Here is a 20,209-nt window from a genome sequence, read left to right as displayed (position 1 = left end):
TCGTGCACTAGGAGGTGTGAAGAGGGTATCGCTGAGAGTCGCAGGTGTCGATGTAGCTGCCTAGTAGAAAGACAGTTGTCGTCCTGGGCTTCAACATCACCATCATCGGGATTATGTAAGCGCAACGCCTACCACAGCGTATCTGGAAGCAGCTCGGGCTTCTTGACAGGACATCGCCCCAGTTAAATGGCACGGGAGGACTGTGTTCACTATGTCTGTTTAATACCAGTTCCGCACGTGCATAAAATGTTGTGATCCCGGAAGAGGTATATTCGCATCGTGATCATGGGAATTTCTCGATTGCCGTGCATGGCTTGTCAATCGCGTTTGCAGTAGGCGGCATTCTAGACCGCCGGTCGACCATCCCAACCTCAACTAAAGACCATGAACATTAGTGGAGATCATTATCAGATCAAATTGTCGACATGTTCAATACACACAATATGATGCCCAGTTCAAGAATGATAGAGACAGGACGGGGAAGTACCTAGGTACCTACCAAGGTAGCCGTGGAGACCCTTAACCGAACAGTGTTCAGCCCACAATGATCGACGTCGCATCAGCCAAAGGAATCGACCCCCCAGATCTCGCGCCAAACAACCGACAACCATGTTCCGTCGAATGGCAGAGCTCGGGCACATTCCCCATGGCCGCTACGGACGCGCGCCGTCTCAAAGGTGCGTCGACTTCTTTCACCTGCCAAATTTGCGTCATTGCTATAGCACCCGGCATCCCGGAAGCGTGATTCTAGAACTTCGCGACATCTTTGACCTTCACTCATACGTTTTCCTGGTGGTGCCTTCGTGTGCTTGTCGCCTCTCTCGATTCACTTTTCGCAGCATCGGTAGTTGTTACCTTGGTAGCGTCTGTCAGGGTCTAGACTTACCGATCGACCCCTCGTATAGCGATCACCGAAGCGCGTCGACAAACACCGCCCAACATCTTTCCACGCCGCAAACTCGCACTTCTCTCTCCCGATCTCGAATACGGCTGCGCGCGAAACTTCTTATGATCTGGATACGGCGTTTACTCCATGTTGTTGACTGGTCTGGTTGAGGCGCTCCGAATCGGCTCTATCTTCGGCGGTCGCCACGGTTCGCGGATACACGAGTCGCATCACAACCCTACGCGGCCATAATACTCGCGCCACCACACCACCGTGATCATGATGACAGAGACCGACAGCGGCGATGGCGGCTACTTTCCTATGGGAGAGCGCTCTCGCTCCAGATCTGCGTCTCCCAGCTCGATTCGTAGCGACTCAATGTCAATCCATCTCACAGAGCCGTCAGCCACCATGGCTGCATTTACTGCGCTTCAGTACTTGCCAGTACCGGTTCTTGTCTTGTCTGCCCAGAAGACCGTAGTGCTTGCAAACGAGGCCATGGGTCGCCTTTTTGGTATTGACTTGGAAGGTGATCATGATCTTTCAATAGCGGAAGCGTTGCAGGACAAGACTATGGGTGATCTTGGTGTAGATATTCTACAGAACGGCTCTCCAATTCTGATCACATGGGAGGTTCGTTATAGCCCATGCATTTGCCCATGGATCAATTATTTAACTTTTGTAGAGCTTTCTGGATTGCGTAATCGACGACTCAATAGCAAGCAGCTTAGACGAAGATGGAGATTCTCATATGGGCAGCGGCCATACCACACCGACCGCAGCGACTATGCCATCTCTAGGAGAACCCAAGTCAACAAAACCATTGCCGCGCCTGAGCAGTACAAACCTTGCGCGAACAATGGTACGCGACGTATCAGTAGAGGTGGTCATTGCGCCGCTTTCTTTGGATCCCGACGGCACTTTGAAAAAGTCAGAAAGGAAGAAAGATTACGAAAATGCAATGCAGGCATCTTGCATTATATCCATCTGGAGCATTGATGATAACCAATACTACACGCTGACTTTCACAAGTGCAGTAGCTGCTGATAGTGCGCCACCACCCACCAGTCGTATAGTCACTCGTACAAACACAGGAGCTCGCCTCGACAAGTCACGAAGTTCGGGTTCGTCGAGCTCTTCCTCAGGCCGGCGTTCGGGAAGCAGTTCGAATTCGACTTCGAAAGCCGTTACGCCTACTCTACAGCAGCCAGAATTTCCACCTCGAGGTCCTCCTACTAGGGGCAAGGCCGACATTGCAAATTCAGCCTCTATATTCCAAAAGGCAACACAACTCAAGGATGCTATCCTGAACTCTATTACCATGCCCGCATACGGTATGTATGATTCCACACCTACCTGAGGTTCTCCGACTGACTCTTTTACAGCAATGTGGAAAGACCAAAGCTTCGGAATTCCAAACAAAGCCCTCCTGCGGCTACTTTCGAAAGATTCCACCTATGCGCCCGGAGACCAGCTAGATTTTCTCAGCCAGTTCAACTGTTGGACCGAAGATTTCCAGCGCCTTCTGAACCTCGATGAGTTCCCCATTATTGAGGTCTGCCGTACACGAGAGAGAGTCGGAGGACGGCGCATCGGTATGCGACATCCGCTCACAGGTACTCGGATTGTGTATGAGATCAACGGCGAGCCTGTATTCCACGAAGAGACTGGGGATTTCCTTGGTGGTATAGTGATCTTCAAGGATATCACCGAGTATACCAAGCAAATTGCCGCCCAGATTGAAGAGAACGAGAAGCAGTTTGAGTACATTGCAAACTTCATGCCGGTCATGGTATGGACGACTACGCCTGATGGGCTTCACGACTGGTTCTCTCAACGGTGGTATGACTACACAGGGTTGACAGTCGATCAATCAATAGGCGAAGGCTGGCGCCTACCGTTCCATCCAGATGACATGGCAGCAACTGCTCAACGTTGGTTCCACTCTCTCAAGACAGGCGAAGAATACAACACAGAATACAGATGCCAGCGCTATGATGGAGAGTGGCGCTGGATGTTAGGACGAGCTTTGCCCTTTTACGACGACTCCGGACGTATAGTCAAGTGGTTCGGCACATGCACCGATATCCACGATCTTGTCTTGGCTCGTCAAGAGGCTCGTCAAACAAGAGAGCAATTGCAGCAGGTCATCCAGCACGCGAAAATTGTCCTCTGGGTTATTGATCGCAACAATGAGGTCAAGGTCCTGGAAGGCGATATGGCGGCTACCGAACGAACCAACAAGGAAAAATTGGTTGGAAAAAATGTTTTCGATGTCTTTGAGTTGCCCAGCAATGATCGAGCGCGATGGCATGGACCTATTCAGGAGATCCTACAGGGAAAACAATCAGCTGAGATCGTGAACGGGAGATACATGTCGGAAGCTCGCTACTACCGGACCCGTCTAGTACCGCTTATGAGCACTTCCAGGACTGCAGGCGTCGACGGCAATACTTTTGTGAATGGTGTGATCGGTGTTTCCATGGATATAACCGAGCTGCGAGAAAGAGAAGAACAACTCAAGGAGCAAGAGAAGGAGAATTCGAGGCTCCTGGCCAACGAAGCGGCAGCGAAAGAAGCAAGTCGGATGAAGTCGCAGTTCTTGGCTAACATGTCACACGAGATCCGAACACCTATCGCTGGCGTAATTGGCATGTCTGAACTCCTCTTCGATATGAACCTGGACGAGGAACAGAAAGAATGTGCCGAGAACATCCATCGAAGCGCCAACAGTCTCTTGACGGTAATCAACGACATTTTGGACTTTTCGAAAGTTGAGTCAGGACGGCTTGACGTTGAGGAGGTGCAGTTCAGTCTCAGCGTCGTCCTCCGAGACGTGAACAAGGTATGTCGCAGACTACAGCGTATGACCTCGTTGTCCTTACTGACCCGCTCAGATGATGTCGTTTGCTGCACAGAGGAAGGGTCTGGATTACCAGAGTTCCATACAAGATGAGGTTGGGGCAGACCTGCGCGTAATGGGAGATCCAGGCAGATTACGGCAAATTCTCACCAATGTGCTAACCAACAGCATCAAGTTCACCTCGGTGGGTACTGTAAGACTTGCCGTCTCCATCAGCCAAGAATCAAAAGATATGGTCACGGTCAACTTCAACGTTGAGGACACTGGGATTGGTATAGAAGAGGAGGTCCGCAAGCGATTATTCCAGCCCTTTAGTCAGGCAGATTCGTCCACGGCTCGACGATTCGGCGGAACTGGCCTGGGTTTGACCATCAGCAAGAACCTCGTTGAGCTCATGAAAGGTCAGATATGGCTGGACTCGAAGCTGGGGCAGGGTACTACTGCTACTTTCTGGATACCATTTACTCGTGCACCTTCGCAAGATGGAGAATCACCCTTGGTTCATCTAGAGTCAATTCCGGATCGACTTCAGAGCGACATGTCAGTCTCATGTGGCAGCTCGGAAGGCCATACACCGCCGTTGACACCGCAACTTCCTAATGGGAACTCATCATACCCGTTGCTCAAATCAGCAATTCCGGATCATCTGATGAGCCTTCCCGACAACGAAAGACAGGAGATTCACGTTCTCGTTGTCGAGGACAAGTAAGTTGCGCTTGAGCAGGATCTCATGGAACAGGTGATTAACAAACGACCAGTCACATCAACCAGCAAATCGCGCTCAAGACGATCAAGAAGCTTCACTTCTCGGTCAATGCAGTGTGGAACGGCCAAGAAGCTTTGGAGTATCTAATGCAGGAGTTCGGCCCTTCGCACCCACGCCCGGATATCATCTTGATGGACGTTCAGGTGAGGCAGCTTCGTACGAGATCTTGCACGTGTTGCTTGCTGACAGGAGATGCAGATGCCTATTCGAGACGGTTACTCCGCTACCCACGCAATCAGGACAGAATCGCCGTGGCGCAATATGCCCGAAATTCGAGGTGTTCCGATCGTAGCCATGACGGCTAGCGCGATTCAGGGCGACAAGGAGAAGTGTGTATCGTGTGGTATGGATGTAAGTTTTCACCAGGCACATCTTCGGATTCGTGATATAGGAGATGCTAAGACTCAGTAGGACTATCTCGCCAAGCCAGTCAAAGGGAAGCTGCTGGAGAAGGTAGGTTTCCCCAAGCCAACTGGTGGGTCCGCTAACAATCAGAAGATGCTTGTGAAGTGGGCACTCGAAGGCCGGCGAAAGACGGCAAAAAGCAAGCCACCCACAAACGACAATGATCGACATGGCGTCGCAACCCCAAGCTCCAAGGTGGGCTCTAGGGCAAAAGATCACCCGCGAACGGCAGACTTGTCGGTTGAATCTGAAACAACGGCGCAGGCATTGACCGCTGAACTTGACCGCCTCCACTACCAGAGCGATGCAGCATTCACAAGGTCCAACGAGAACGAGGGTGAGAGGGCTATGCGGCGTATTCACGCTGAGGAAAGAGACACGAAATTGCGCGACGAAAAACTGCTTTCGTTAGTCGGGCCACAGCTCATCCGTCACAACAGCTCTCAGGGGCCACACAACGAACCATCGATGCCTCTGACCGAGGCAAACATTGAGAAATTGGCCCATGAACAAGAAACAGACTCTCTCACAACAAAGAAGCCCGGTTCTCTGGATGAGGCCGACTCGAATAGGGCAAACAATGCTCATAGTATGAGCAACGCGAGACAGGCTACCTTGGCACGACCGGGGCTTTCAAATTCGCGCCTCCATGACAGTGAACGGACGGTCGTTGAGCACGTCACTCGATGAAATGCTCAGGGACGAATGCTCCATCACGACCACCGTCATTTCAACATCGATAGAGCCTCGACATGTCGGGAAGACACCCGCGCCTTCCTTCCTTTTAGAGACGAAGCATTGACAGCGCACAGCTGCACCAATTGCTCGAAAGGTCAAGTCAGTCTGCAAGAAAGAAGTCATGCAGATACGCTTAGACACTCAACCACAGTACCGGAAACTTTTCTGAAAGATAGGGATGCATCATAGGGTAGCGACAGGAAGTTAGATGCTGGTGGTGCTCGGCGACCATGCAGCCTCACTTCATTGGCAGGGCTTTCAATGCCAATGCATAACCTGACCCGTTCAGGCCCCGAGATGCGAAGACCCATGCGATGTCCTGGCAGAAAGGAGAATGCAGCTTTCCTCATGCAGCATGCACGTGCTCGGGGAGATCATGTGCATCTGATCACATCCTGGTCGTCCGATGATTCTCCTTGAAGCCGGTCAAAGAATGAAAACGTGGATGTCGACTCGAGTCAACTGTCAGAAGTACCCCACCAGCAAGTTAGAAGCATTGGCATTGCGCGTCCTTTCGGGCGCATAAAGGGGAGATAGGGCTGTAGTAACGGCTGTAATGCCGCATAATCAGATTAGGAAAGAAAAAGATTTTGATCTGCGAACCACATCACAATTCTCGTGTCCCTGGTCTCTCGTGCCTCTCGAATGGGAAAGTGTTTGCTTTTCGTACCCAATTCCTTGGCTTGACAGTGATGATCATGTACCTTGTCCGTTAGGAGGGCGGGAACTTTCTGGAGATCATGCGATAGAAATCGGACATGCAGAATCTCCAGGTCAAACTTTGTTATGGCACAGACGTGCCTTGCGCAGCCACCCCCAAGATTGACAGCCTGACAGCCCGCGTTACTCCCGCAGTTTCGATGAACGTTACATCGGGCGGGTTGAGAACTCGTAAGTGCGGCTTGCCGAGTCGTAGCGCTCTCTTGGCTCACCACGTTGCCATTGGCTGTAGCGCGCAATTGCACCGCTGCCCGTGACTAGTGTTTTTGCTAGCAAAATGGACCTGGTGGTTAATGTACCAGAGTGTCGGGCGCACTTGATTCGCTGCCTCGCCGACTGCTTTTGTTTTGCGGTTTTACTGCTGGCTTTTTGTCGCTGGTTTAGGCGCTGTTCGGTTCACCTGCTGCCCGGATCTAGCAGAAGTCTGTTCGTGCGCTACGTGGCTATGGAGCGGTTGTTGAGCACTAGCTGCACACAAGCCTCGGCGGAGATGGTTTGCGCAACCAATTCGGTGCTGCGCAGCTTCGTCGTGAACGTGTCCAACACGTGTGCCTGACAATCACTCGCTGCTGATCGATCTCGCAGAGCCGCATATCTGGCTCATATGAAGATCGCGGGGAACGCTTACTGAAGATCTCCAGAACTATGGGATGCTGTTGCACATAGATTGTCTGCAAAGCCGCAGGTATCTGGAGAGCCGGCTTTGCTTCTCCACACGCCTTGTGCTATTGCTCGTATTGCAAAGCTAGTGTGCGATCTCGGAAATAAAAAACAATCCACCCTAGAGCTTATCGAGTACCCAAATGGCTTGGCGGTGGGCGTAGGTGGGCGCAGGATGCTCACAGACAACGGCTAATAAACTTTGGTGATCTGGCATGGCTTGCGAATGCAGGGTCCAATGTCCAAATGCCGAGCGAGCGGCTGCCGACACCCTACGACCTCTGCGACAGCAGATAGCGCTGGGGATGGGTCACGTCCATGTCCACTTCTTTTTGGCCTGCTGTTCTGATGCTGATGCGATGCACAGCGCGGCGTCAGATGCTGCACTCGATTCACCGGCCACTCGAGTAGGGTACCACTCCCGCCGACAGCTGCACACGCAGAGTAGCGGCAGAGGCAGACGCAGCGAAGTGGAGGCCTGACGCTCAAGTGACTTTGATAGTGCAGGCTGCACGCTCGATGTTGAGCGGGATGGCGCTGCTCCAACAGATCTTGCCCTGCATGACCAGGCCCCGCGGAGCCACGAACACAGTGAGGGGGTTTGCAGAGCAGCTCCGTGCGCTTGAGATGCAAGGCGGCCCTTTTGTCCCAACACCTAACCACTCACGTCGACCAGGCATGCAGCGGTGAGATGGCAGGTTCCGAGTGCATGCTTTCTGCCCATTGCCACTCGTGCTCGCGCTCGCATTCAGACAAAGGCCCCAAGCCACGACGCGCGCTGAACGCCCAACACAGCGTTCTGCCCGCTGGTATAACGCACTGCAACAATGGCTGCTGTGCAGCATGGTCAATATCCCGGGCGGCAAATCATCTGCATGCTTGACCGCTCCTACATCATCCTGCATGGCCTTCACTGTCGCCAGGTACCGCTTGGGGGCTGCGCCAATGACAGCTCGCTTACGGCCTCTAGCGTCTGCGCTGGGGCGGGCTTCCTATGACGACATTGCCAGCAAGCACCCATGATGCGCCCACATCCTACAGCACCTTCCACCAGCGCGCGTGTCAGCGGGGTGTGCAAATGGGCCTTGGCTCTCATCATTCCTCCCAGCTAACCATCCGGTCCGCGTCAATGACAGGCCGAAGATACGGAGCACGAAACAACCTGCCCCAGGCCAATCGTCGACGCTGTGCTATCGGCTCACGATTTCGTCATTGGTGGATATAGCGACCGCACACACAACCAGCCCTGCTACACATGACGCCTCCATCCCAAGGGCAAGCCGATATTGGGGAGTGCGACTGATTGGAGCTCTGTGGGAAGCCAAAGTGGTGTCTTCCTCAAGACTCGGCCCAGCGTGTGAGTCGAGTACAGTTACATGGTGCCGAGCAGGTACACCGACTGCGACCGACGTGCCTGTGGTGCCCCTATTGGACAAGGCAGTTCCCGAGACTGTCGTGGATGCCGCAGCTCCTGACCCGCCATCTGGCTAAGCTACAGTCGTTGCAGCCAAAGCAACATGGACGGCGATCAAACGCTTGCCCATTGCTTAGGTATGCGCACAGGCGCTGCTTCAGGGGACTAATTTCACGTCGGGCGCTTTTTTTTCTGAGTGCGCCGTGCACGACGGAGAGTCAGGAGAGGGGCGGAACCAACGCTAGGACAGAGGGAGAGAAACTCACAGAGTTCGAGTTTACGCAACAACGTGGAGATAGTTGTGGCGGTCCGACTCCGCGACGCGAAAGCAGCCTCTCCGGCCAGTGTCCGGCGCGATGCACCTCGAAACCGCAAGCTTGCGAAGCCGCCTTTTCGGTCCCTTTCTTGCTTGCGGTGGAGCGTGCTGCTAGGCGACCGTTGTTCTGCAGCGTCGAGTGTCGACAGTCTCAGAAGCAATGCTTAGGGGGTGATCAGATATCGCCAGGATGAGGACACAGGGCAACTCCCAGGCCTGCCGCACTCGTCAGCATTACTGCGGAGCATTTCACTCTTATCGCTCATCAGGCTAGCGCTCATTGACCAAAACGGCAGGATGCAATTGTGAGTGAATGCACTAGTCCGCTTCCATGCCCCTCGTCGACCCTGGCCAAGTGGATGCACGCCAAAACAAAAGCCAAAAATCCCTCCCGCGCCTACCGCCCGCTGATTCGCAGCTGTCTGGCAGAGACGAAAGGCTCGCCTAGCGGCGAGGGCTTGTTTGGCGCACCACTGGCCTCTCACGGGTGAGAGGGCTGCCGGTGATAGCGCAATGGAGAAGCGGTAGACGCTGGCGTGAGTAAACGGGAGCTGAAGGCTGTTGAGCCCACTGCGCTCAATGGCGCGGATGCCACATCGGCCGTGGGCAGGCCATTGAATAACGCTCCCCACACGCTTAAAAGCAGCGTGCAGAAAGATGCCTTAGCGCAAACCATCCCTGTCGTCACCGACGTAGGTGCTTCCGGGGTCTTCAGCCAGCTTGCCTGCTCACTATGCTTGGCTGCCAGCCTATGATGGAGGTGCTGTGAACCCAAAAGACGTAAACGCTTCAAGGAGCGGAATTTATCAGTGTCTCTTCCCCGATAAATCGCCTGCTGATCAACACTCCCCAACCTCTAAGCTTTACTCAATCCTAAATTGTCTCTTGCCTTAACTCGTACCAGAGACTATCAATACTGCTTTCATCATCGTTACCCTCACATCCTTACTTCTTTGTCGCTGGTTTGCTTTTGGAGCGAATAACGTTACCGAACCTTCCACCGCGACACGCAACACGCAACCCCAGCCCACACGGTCCGCCCCTGCACCCGCTGGGCATTCTGCTCCTTGCAAGCACTGTGCTTCACTTGAAACGCTCGAGCGTCTGCCACCCAGTCACTGGTGTCCGCTTTCGCCCTACACCTAATCTCGCTGGTTCATCGCCACGGCTCCTGGTTAGTACAGGTCAACTGATCGACATACCAGAGGGATTATCTTTACTCGACTTGGACTACCACTGCACGGGAGTCCCCAGTGTCAGAGTGAATTCAAAAGGTCGCAGATCCCACCACTGAGTACCTGTGATCGACTATCTCCACGTTTTCAACCCTCGAACTATCACGTTTCACACCTGGATCTACGAGTAGAGTGCCTGTTGTAACACTCACATTCGTCTTCTTGTACCACCTTCTCCTCCGGTCCTTTCCACCTCACCTCCGCAACCCTCGACATCGCAATGGCAATGGCAGTCGACAACCGCCAGCAACCCCAGCTTAGCAGCATGGGCTACGATCACATGCGCTACCCCCAACAACAACCACACTTCACCAACCCGTGGGTGTCCACCGGCGCCTCGCAGCAGCAACTGTACCAAACAACGGTCGCACCCAATGTAGACGCGCAACGGCCTACCAGCATTGCGATCCCGTTCCACAGTCTGCCAGTCACAGCTCCTCCCATGGGACAAGGTATTACTCTCCCGGACGGCACTTTCGGAACAGAGAACTTACTTGTTACGTCTGAAGATATCATGTCGCGAGGATACCCTACTGGCTATGCTACCTCTGGGTCATCACCAAACCAAACCTATGCTCCTACTTCCGCACCCTACTCTCAGGTGGAATATGGCAACACAGAAAGGAGCCCGTACGCATACCAACAGGATGCCTCCCGCCGCTCTTCACATCCGTCAGTCCCCTCAATAGCCTTCTACGAGTCCGTAGAGAGCGCAGCCCAACGACAACGCCAAAGTTCACTTGTTGACTTTAGCAGAATGAACGCACAGCAACCGCGCAACAGCTTTAGCGATGCGCTTGACGCAAGCCGTGGCATGGTTTCCCTGAGTCAGTCAGACATTACTCCTAGGAATATCTACGGCTCTCAAGGAACCAGCCGCAGCTCGACCGACTCCTACGGCTTCCCTTCCGCACACTCGACACACTCGTCAATCTCATCAGGCAGCTATGGCCCGAACGGGTACTACGGTGGTGAGGGCTCTGTGACAGATTACAGCTCTGCATCGGAGTCTGTTGATCTTGGCAACTCGCGCACTTTGCCCCGCCCCAATGCGCTCCTCGGTGCCAACATGCCTCCCGCGCCTGCGTCGATGATGAGCCAGTTCAGCTCGAAGGTCTCCTCCAGCTCGCAAAAGAAGCACAAGTGCAAGATCTGCGACAAGCGCTTCACACGACCAAGTTCGCTACAGACGCACATGTACAGCCACACTGGCGAGAAGCGTAAGCACTCCCTAGCACATCACCACCTACATCACTAACATTATGACAGCATTCGCATGCGAAGTCGATGGCTGTGGCCGCCACTTCTCCGTCGTATCCAACCTGAGGAGACATCGCAAGGTTCACAAGAACGACGGCAGCATCGACCACCCTTCACCGGAGAGCGTCGATCACTAGGTGATCACCACCTCGGTCGCACTTAGTGCCTTGCTTGTCTCGACCCCGTCCCAGGACTCGCTTCAACCGCTTCGTCGCACACGTCTTCAGTACATATAATGTTTTGAGATACCACCGTCGCGCGTTTCCTAGTCACGACCATAGATCGAAACGACAACAATCTGGGACGGTCCTTCCCTTCTACCCATCGCTGCCCACCACGGATTTTTTACTGAGATACCACCTGGCCCTCGACCCGAGAGACCACCACGGCGTTCTGGTGTTCCGAATTACGAGTATTCCGTTTCCGAGCGATTTTCAACACCCTGTAACATTACGCGTTTGTCTTATCCGGGCCTGGTCCCTTGCCGTCCGCCGTTGCTTATTTAATCTTTCGACATCGCTCGACAAGGGCTTCGACCCATAGTCGTCATGGAGCATTTTGTCATCACCATTCGCTTATACCCTTTAATATTTTAGACTCTCTTTTAGCAACCACCCTTTCCCGACATAGAGTCGTGCGGAGGGTCGGTTAGCACAATGACGTTTGTACAGTAGTAGCTTGCAGCGCGCGCGCATAGGTGCCACCCACCGAATGGGGGTACAAGCCAGGATGGCTTTCCGACAGACACTGAGTCGTCGAGTACAGGCAGCGGGATCGAAATGACGCATCCCTCCATATTGTGGATAGGAACGCGGCTGAAATCAAAGACCCTTGTTTAATCCCATGCATACCATCTCCCGTTTTTTCTCTGTCTAGAAAACTTCCAAACTCTTCTCACCAGCTGACATAGTGACGGCAGCGGCCCTTTGGTTCGGGACCATGGCGCGGTCTCCGGTCCTCACTTGCGATACCTCGGTCGCCGGTTTAGCCAACGCGACCTCGTCATGACCTTGTCTCCGCAATGCCATCATTTGGCGTCCCGTGAGCGGTGGGCTTACGACAAGGGGTCGGTCTTGGCTCCCGTCATGCAGCGTCAGCCCCTTGCTAGCCGCAAGACCCTTCTTACCTCAGCGAGTGGGATGTCTGCCGCCGCACCTTGGGCCGCCAAAGGCTTTGGTTCTATGCTATCATTCGCTTTCACACCCACCGGTCCCGTCACTCATGGTAGCCCCTGCCATCAAAGTCGGAGTTGCGTACGAGGCTGAGTGGGACGCAACGATGTCACTTGTTTCACTCGAAAGCGCAAAGCCCCATAGCTGCTGACGTCGGGCTTTCTCTCTGCGTCGCGTCGGCTGCGGGACTTTTTATTTTCTCTGCTTTGCAGGGAGTGCCAATCACGATGCTCGCTTGTAACAGTGGGTCACGCGCTGGAGACGGTCCGAAAGCAGCCTGAGATGAGATCGTAGTGTGCCTGACGGCTGTAGAGTCGTGCCATTTTTCGAGTAAAGATCGTCGTAAGGACGCGACGACTTACAGCATCGCGAAACTTGAGGCAACATATCGCGTTACGAGAACGTGACGAGGCGAGTGCGTGACTCTTTCGCTCCGCTCCTTACTGGTGTCCGCCGCGCCTGTTGGTGCCCGGAGAGTGCGCTGTAATCTAGCTTGCAATACCGCCGAACCACCACTCAGGACAAAGTATCTCCGCCATGGTCCTAAACACCTGTCTTTTCGCCACCCGCTCCGGCTCCTCTATTTCGGTCGGCCTTTGAAACCGCAAACCTTGTGGCCACCACACGGAATTGCAAGCCATCATGCAAGCCAGTGTTGCGTTTTTGGACCGTTGGTTCGTAAGGGAGACACCCTTTCGCTTTGCTATCCTAATCTCCGACGATCGCATCTCCAAGTAGTACCATGCACCGACACGCTCACGAAGCGAGGGCGGAGTGCCTTAGCTGAAGCGAACTGGTGTCGTTGGGTTATAGTTCCGCATACCATGATATTCCAGGATGCGAAGTCCACAGCCTACCAGCATGCACTTCCTGCGCAGCCGTCTCATGTTAAGCGACCATGGCTGGTAGTATAATCTCAATCCTGGTCGTGTCTACGCCGCCTGAAAACAGCCATATGAGGCTTGGGATTGCATGCATTAATGCCCTTGCTATTCTTGATCTTGACGAAAAGAAGGGTCTCTGCAGCGGTTAACAACAAGGATGGTAGGACTATGACTATACGCCTCATCTTCACTACACATTGCGGTGCTACCATGTCATGAAGAATTGAGGGAAGCAGGTTCAAAAAGCTCATTCGCTACCGCTATCCCCAGATGATGTACTACGAATCCTTCACAATCTCTGGCTGCGACAAGCGGGACTTGCACTTTGCATTCTACTTTGTGATCCACTATGCTAACCCTCGTCCAGCATGAAATCCGCTTCGCAGAGATGAAGCCGCCAGCAGAGACTACAAACACGGCTTGCGCGTAACACAATGCCAAGCCGAACTCCACCGCCATTCCTCGAAGCAAGCACCAAATTCAAGCATCAGGTAATCTCCACTACAACGCCAGCTAGTCAGCACAGATGCGTTGTCGTCCGCTGGTGGTGTAGTACGTTATCCTCCCTAAAGTGGGTCTCATATCGAGATTGAACCAACCCCGCGTTCCCAAGTCTGATCTACGACAGTTTCAGCCCTCCCGCGCCTGTTGTAAGGTATCCACACGCTGAACACGCGCAGCTCCGGGTGCCTAACCGATGCTTTTGTGCCTTCCTATTTTGTTGGTAGGCGTGTTGGATTCCGTGTCTCGGGACCCATAGGACGCGCAATCGTCCGCTCGAGCAAATTGCTCGCCTGGAGAAACTTTGGTACTCTTTTGTAATTTCAGGATTCTTGTATCCCGCCACTTTCGAAGCGAGCGGTGTCGGAGTCTTGGGATCGGTGCTCACTCGCGGCCGTAGGAAATTTTCTGTCGCTTCGTCTTGTTGCCGTCATCGTCGTCGTCGTCGGCTGCCTTCTTCTTCTTGCTTCCTCCTGGCCTCGCCCCGTTTGTAGGTTGGCTCGATTCGCGCGTAGGGAAGGACGAAGTCGGGGTAGGAGCGTGCGATGGCGTCGCGGAGCCCGGTGTGGAGGATTCCTGGAGTGCAGTCAGCATCAATTCTCTGGCTGTCCATGAGCAAGCGCGGTATCTCTCCACGTACCCTCAGGAAGCTTGTAGAGCTCCGACTGAATATCCGGTCTGCATCACTGATGGGCGCTTTCCGTCTGGTGGCAGTGCCTGCTCCTCCTGCTGTTGTGGTGGTCGCCGCTCCCTTGATGTAGTTGTCGAAGCCCTTGATAATGTTTCCGGCGCTCGTCTCTTCGAGGTACTGCGTCTCGACTCGGAGGATGTTGTCCTCTAGTTGTAGCTGCCGGGGAAAGTCAACACGGAAGTTCACAACGCGTCATTGGCTGTACTGACCAGACTGTTGTCGATGATGCGCTTCTTGTTGAGCGATTCGCGCAAGTCGCGTCGCAGTCTCTCGTAGTAGGGCATTCCGCGCGAGCTGTCTGCGCCCGTGTTGTTTGCGCTTCCTGGCGCCGCGTTTTCGGCCATAGTGATACTTCGGATGCTGGCTTTTGGTAATTCCGGAGGTAGAGGTTCACGGCTGCAGCAGTTGTCGTCGGTCCCTAGTCCGGTAGATCCCAGGTAAACGGTCGCGGTTGCCTTTGGGTGAACGCGGAGGCTAGCGTTGGTGAGCTCGGGCCTCTTCAGCAAACGCAACTTCTAGATCTCGAGCAACGATGCCATCGCACCACATCTCCTTCCCTCCTCCCGCCTAGCTGCCATCTGTCGCCTGTACAGTCGCCGACACCTTCCGCTTACCAACGTCGCGTATACCTGCTCCGGACGCGCTCAAGCACCCCGCGCCGAACCTCCGACCTCTCAGTCGCAACAACAAATCAGAGAGACCTTGCCCGCGTGACAGCGACAGAATCTCTCCCAATCACCCAAGCAGCAGGCCCATCCTACTGTGTTTGCGACTTCACAAACATCGTCGACGGTTTTACCAAGACAACAACAATCTTGCGCCCGCTGTATACCAAACCTCGAGGATTGCTGCCTGAACTATGGCAATGGACGCCAAAGAGATTGAGCTCCGTGGCAAGGCCATCGGAAAAGCCGTGGCCGAGGGCGAGCCAAGCGCTTCTGTAATCAAGCTGCTCAACGACTTGAAGACGGGTGTGCAAGCAACCGAGGATCTCTTGCGCTCAACCCGCATTGGTGTCACCATCAATCGTCTGCGATCGCACAAGGACCCGGCTGTACAAAAGCTGGCGACAGAACTGGTAGCAAAGTGGAGGGACGAGGTCAAGAAGAAGCAGCCACCCAAGATGAATGGTCCCGCAAAAGCAGCCGCGAACGGAGGTGCAGCATCTTCGCCAGCTCCTCCACCCTCAGGGACTGCGTCACCAGCCCCCAGCCTGGCCAAGAAGAAGCACGACGTCGCCGCCGACAAGCGCAATCACAAGACCGACAAGGTCAAATACCAGGTCACCGGGGACGAGGCACGCGACAACTGCGTAAGGCTGATGTACGATGGCCTGGCCTTTATGAGTGAAGCGAGTAAGTTCGAGCATATCGTGTACCTTGTACTTGACTGACATGCGCAGTGCCCGACGAGATCCTCGGTGTCGCAAAGCAAGTCGAAGCCGCCGCCTACAGTAACGCAGGTAGCGTAAACAATACCTACAAGGAAAAGATGCGCTCTCTCTTCCAGAACCTCAAGAACAAATCGAACCCTCAACTCCGCAGGCGCGTATTCAGCGGCGATATACCCGCGAAGCAATTTGTCGTCATGACACACGACGAAATGAAATCGGATGCGCGCAAAAAAGAGGACGAGGAGTTGGAGAAGCTCAACATGAACCAAGCCATGGTTGCACAAGTCGAAAAGGCGATCTCCAAGGAGTTCCAGTGCGGAAAATGCAAGCAGAAGATGGTCAGCTACAGTCAAGCACAGACTAGGTCCGCTGATGAACCTATGACTACGTTCTGCGAGTGCATGAACTGTGGTAACCGGTGGAAGTTCTCATAGACAGTGGTCGGTTGTGTTCACGTGTGGTGCAGATTGTACGCGTGCGTGGTGTATCAGTATAGCGGGTTGCGGCAAACATTGAGTAGCGGGCGTTTATAAAGGTGGCATCGAGGGCGTCGGTCCATTGCGGAAGAGTGTCTGCGTTTCGACTTTTTAGTCTAATCTGCGGAGGAAAAAAGCAGATGCAAGCTTCTCTTCTTTCGGCACTGATGGATATGGTTACTATATCAAATATAATTTGGACCCAATTCTTTCACAACCATCACTTCTCCACACTCTTCTCCAACGTGTGTCTGCAATACCTTCGGACGTTCTGTAAGGTTGATCAGACACTATGCATAGACCAAGCTAGCTGCTTCCTAAAACTCTGACTGGAGATACTTATAAGTATGTATTTGCTACACGAATGACGAGCGGCTTAATTATCGCTGGTATGAGTAACCCTTCCAAAACAAGCACAGATATCGTTGAGAGTAGAGACTCTATTCTCTTCTTACTTTGTCTCTTGCTGTACACAAGCTTTCATGTCCTGACGGGATTCGAGTCGTCTTCCTGTCCTTGTTTCCAGCCTGTTGAGCTGCTTCAACACTTCCGAGACTTCAACGTATTCCCTCCGCATTGTCGTAAGAGTTTAGGTAAGTTCTATACAACATGAGAAATGAGGGTTTAAAGGAGCCTCTCTGTCGAATGCCATACCACACAAAGTCATTTTGATATCGCCGGCCGAGCACAGCACTGCTAAGGAGGCACGAAGTGAACAACCTCACCGTCCACAACCCAACCCCGTAAACCATTAACATGTGTTTGCACAAGAGTAACAAGAACTCAGAACAATCTGAGAAACAGTATAATTCGCTATTCTTGTCGTCGCCATGGACTCGCAGTTTTGCTCAAACGAGTACGCTACAACGGTATTCCGAAGATTGAATATGCACAATACACCCGCCTAATCCATGCGGGGTGGTAATTACAACGCCATCGTCAAGTTAACAAGACATAGAGAGAGACTGCGAGAGGGAAAAGAAAAAAGATAACTATGCAATGCACCGCCGACGCTTTGGCTTTCGTCCTCATCCGCTCAGAAGAGACTCCAACAGGTGAACATCTTGGATCCAAAGCTAACAATGCAACAATCAACGACACTCGGTTACGGCTCGGCACTCCAAGTCTCCTAGAACTTGAACGTGCTCTTCTTCCGCCCTAGACTGAAGCGGTTTTTGCCGTCCTTGTCGGTGTCGGTGGTGGGTGTATCGGGTGGGTTGTGCTCGTCTGTCGTGCCGTCGTGCTTGTCTTTGCCTCCGGACCAGAATTTGGGTTTGGCTTTGAGACTCATTGATGTATGCCTAAAACGACTCAATCCGCTCATACCCTTGACGCTGCCAAAGCCATTCGCAGCCTTGTCCTTCTCCCCGACCGCACTTGGAGGTGGTGGTATAACCTCCCCACTCGCGACGCGCTTCTTCTCTTCTTCAGCTGCTGATGTTTTGCTGGCTTCGAGTGCTGCACGGAGGTCATCTTCTTGTTTGCGGTAGTTTTCGCGCCGTTGGATTTCCATCTCTTTGCGCTTTTCCCTCGCTTGCCTCTCAAGCTCCTTCTCTTGGGCCTTCTCCTGGGCCTTGCGTTCCTTCTCTTCTTTGCTCTTACCGAAGAGCCCGAGATTGCTTTTACGCGCAGCGAGTACGGGAACCTGAGTTGTGGTATGTTCGACTGGGTGATGGTCGGTATTCGTTTGAACCTGTGCAAGCGGTGGGGCGGTAGCTGCATGGTCGAGGCTCGCGAATTTGTCGGCCTCTTCCATCGTGGGTGTGGTCGCGTTGTGGAAGGTATGATATGACTGGCCGTTGACACCGTTCGCTTTCGGTGTTGTGACTTCTTCCTGTGCCATCTTGGCAGCTTGCTCTGCTTCGGCGAGAGCGTCGGCTTCTTGCTCCTTCATCATGGCTTCTTCTGTTGTCTCCTGGTAAAACAAGACATATGCACAAGCCAGCACATTCTCTCCACCGAAAAAGTTCCTGACGTAGGCCTTGTCTACCGGCTCAACCATCTCGTCGTCGAACAATAGCCAGCCTCGATCCTGCGTCTTGATGATGGATACGTAGTGACCATGATAGGGCCCACCTCCTATGTGCACCACAACTGCATATAGCTCGTATAGTCTGTCTGGGTCTTCTGCTTCATCGGTGGTGTTGAACAGCCGGAGGTAGAAGGGGTATACGACGCGGTGGAAGAGCTTTTGCAGGCGCTGGAGATCCTCTGTATATTTAAAACGCTTGAGATGCAAGGCCAGGATTTTGGGCAATCGCTTGATCTTCATCCTCTTTTCCGCCTCTTGCAGGCCTCCACAGTTGTCGCAATGAAATTTGTTCCGTTCACACAACATCTCCTCTTCTGAGAATTTGCGCAAACAGCTCGTCACTGACGAGTGCTGTTCCAGATCGACAGACAGGTCCAGGAATGCCTCGTCTCGCTGTGATGTGTTTTCGCATGTGAGGCATCGTGTTTCGGACGTTAATGTGCCTTCAAACAGCTCGTGTACCCACCCAGAGTTTGACTTGGCAGAGGCCACCGAGTTCCGCGCGGTCACTACTTGGCCATCCGTTACAGTCTCGCCGTCCTCGGTTATCTCTTCCACTTGGGCTGGGCGACTCTTGGAGTAATTCTCGACATTATCTACGACCTCGTTCAGCAGTAAGTTCAGGAACTCGTGTGCATCCTGGTGCATAGGTGTCCGGAACATCTCATTGTCTCGCCGCAATATCTCGAGAAGTTTGTGTGGGCTGACGACGCCTATGCGTGATCTGTGTGCTATGACGGCCTCGAATATATCTTTCAGCGATGAAAATAGCGATTCGTTCATGCCATATGCGTTTGCGTTCTCGTAGTCCATCTGCAGAACCGGACCGGCCGCCAGAGCCTGCTTCTTCTTGTACTCTGGCGAGTCTTTGTTATCCTCGGGCTTGGTGCCTGGAGGCTGGTTCGTCGCGCCTGGCGTGGTTGCTGGCTTTGCGGGACTTTTGGCATTTGGACTGGAGAGTGAGGTGCGCCCTGTGGGTGAGAGGGCTGTACTCTGGCCATTTGGGAGGTTTGTGTTGAGTTTGAGGGGGCCTGACGTGGGCCTCTCGAGGGCTTCTGGGGGCGAGCGCGCGGGAAAGTTGATGACCTGTTCTCGAAAGGGCACTGAGTAGTATAGACACTGGACTATCGAGTTGCAGTAGCTGGCGGGCAGTCAGTATGTGTCGGGACGGGAGTGGACGAGACGTGTGCATACCATGTGCTTCCAAACTAGAGCATAGCGTTGTCAGCGGGCGGCTCGCGAAGGGCGGTTACGTAGCTAGACTTACATTCTCAAAGCCGAAGAACTTGTCGCTGCCGTCGCCGCGCAGAGGGCCCGCGTTGAGCAGCAGCTTCTCGAGCGGCGTCACCTCGGGCGCGTTGGGGTCTTTCCTGACGGGTATGCTGCCGGTCGCTGGGCTCAAGGGCGGCTATGGTATGTCAGTCAGGGCCAGCCATTGCCGATGAACGCGCGACTCACAGCACCGGACTTGATGCGACTGAAAAAGGAACTCATGGCTGGGGTATCGTGCGCAGGGAAAGGGTGGGGTGCAGGCGGACGAGGGCTAATGCGACAGCACTTCAGGCGATGTGGGCACGGTCGTGGTGCGAACGGGCTGGGGAAGGTGCTACTGGGTGCGGGCCCAGGGTTGTGGAAGGAGCGAAAGGCAACATGGAGGCCGGCAGAGGTACGAGGCGTGAAGGATGCAATTCACGCACAGCGGCTTGGAAGGCTGGCAGGTTGGGGAAGCAGAGCCGGAAGACGGACCAAGGCGAGGCGAGGCATGGCTCTTTGGGATAGCTAACGCGACTAGAGGCG

General features: G+C 53.7%; 5 protein-coding genes across 5 annotated transcripts; 3 read left to right on the top strand and 2 right to left on the bottom strand.

Annotated features, from left to right (window-relative positions):
* Positions 1-1,165: 1,165 nt before the first annotated feature.
* Positions 1,166-5,610, top strand: J4E87_002288 (uncharacterized protein; the record flags this gene model as incomplete). The annotated part of the gene is made up of 8 exons (XM_049373926.1): positions 1,166-1,519; positions 1,572-2,220; positions 2,272-3,731; positions 3,784-4,454; positions 4,508-4,658; positions 4,714-4,866; positions 4,927-4,968; positions 5,014-5,610. The coding sequence occupies 8 exons, from the start codon at positions 1,166-1,168 to the stop codon at positions 5,608-5,610; spliced, it is 4,077 nt and encodes a 1,358-aa protein (XP_049236066.1).
* Positions 5,611-10,223: 4,613 nt separating this feature from the next.
* Positions 10,224-11,400, top strand: J4E87_002287 (uncharacterized protein; the record flags this gene model as incomplete). The annotated part of the gene is made up of 2 exons (XM_049373925.1): positions 10,224-11,223; positions 11,273-11,400. 2 exons carry the CDS (start codon positions 10,224-10,226, stop codon positions 11,398-11,400), a joined length of 1,128 nt encoding a protein of 375 aa, XP_049236065.1.
* Positions 11,401-14,204: 2,804 nt separating this feature from the next.
* On the bottom strand, positions 14,205-14,855 carry J4E87_002286 (uncharacterized protein; the record flags this gene model as incomplete). The annotated part of the gene is made up of 3 exons (XM_049373924.1): positions 14,205-14,396; positions 14,461-14,667; positions 14,721-14,855. The coding sequence occupies 3 exons, from the start codon at positions 14,853-14,855 to the stop codon at positions 14,205-14,207; spliced, it is 534 nt and encodes a 177-aa protein (XP_049236064.1).
* Positions 14,856-15,370: 515 nt separating this feature from the next.
* J4E87_002285 (uncharacterized protein) lies at positions 15,371-16,338 on the top strand (the record flags this gene model as incomplete). The annotated part of the gene is made up of 2 exons (XM_049373923.1): positions 15,371-15,866; positions 15,914-16,338. The coding sequence occupies 2 exons, from the start codon at positions 15,371-15,373 to the stop codon at positions 16,336-16,338; spliced, it is 921 nt and encodes a 306-aa protein (XP_049236063.1).
* A 1,171-nt stretch (positions 16,339-17,509) lies between these two features.
* J4E87_002284 (uncharacterized protein) lies at positions 17,510-19,906 on the bottom strand (the record flags this gene model as incomplete). The annotated part of the gene is made up of 4 exons (XM_049373922.1): positions 17,510-19,553; positions 19,607-19,620; positions 19,680-19,820; positions 19,871-19,906. 4 exons carry the CDS (start codon positions 19,904-19,906, stop codon positions 17,510-17,512), a joined length of 2,235 nt encoding a protein of 744 aa, XP_049236062.1.
* Between the last annotated feature and the right edge of the window lie 303 nt (positions 19,907-20,209).

Source organism: Alternaria ethzedia (genome assembly GCF_023757985.1).
Source record: "Alternaria ethzedia strain BMP 0044 chromosome Unknown scaffold_4, whole genome shotgun sequence".
Taxonomy (NCBI): Eukaryota; Fungi; Ascomycota; class Dothideomycetes; order Pleosporales; family Pleosporaceae; genus Alternaria; species Alternaria ethzedia.
The sequence above is the reverse complement of the archived record's forward strand: the minus strand, read 5'-3'. Positions and strand labels throughout refer to the sequence as shown.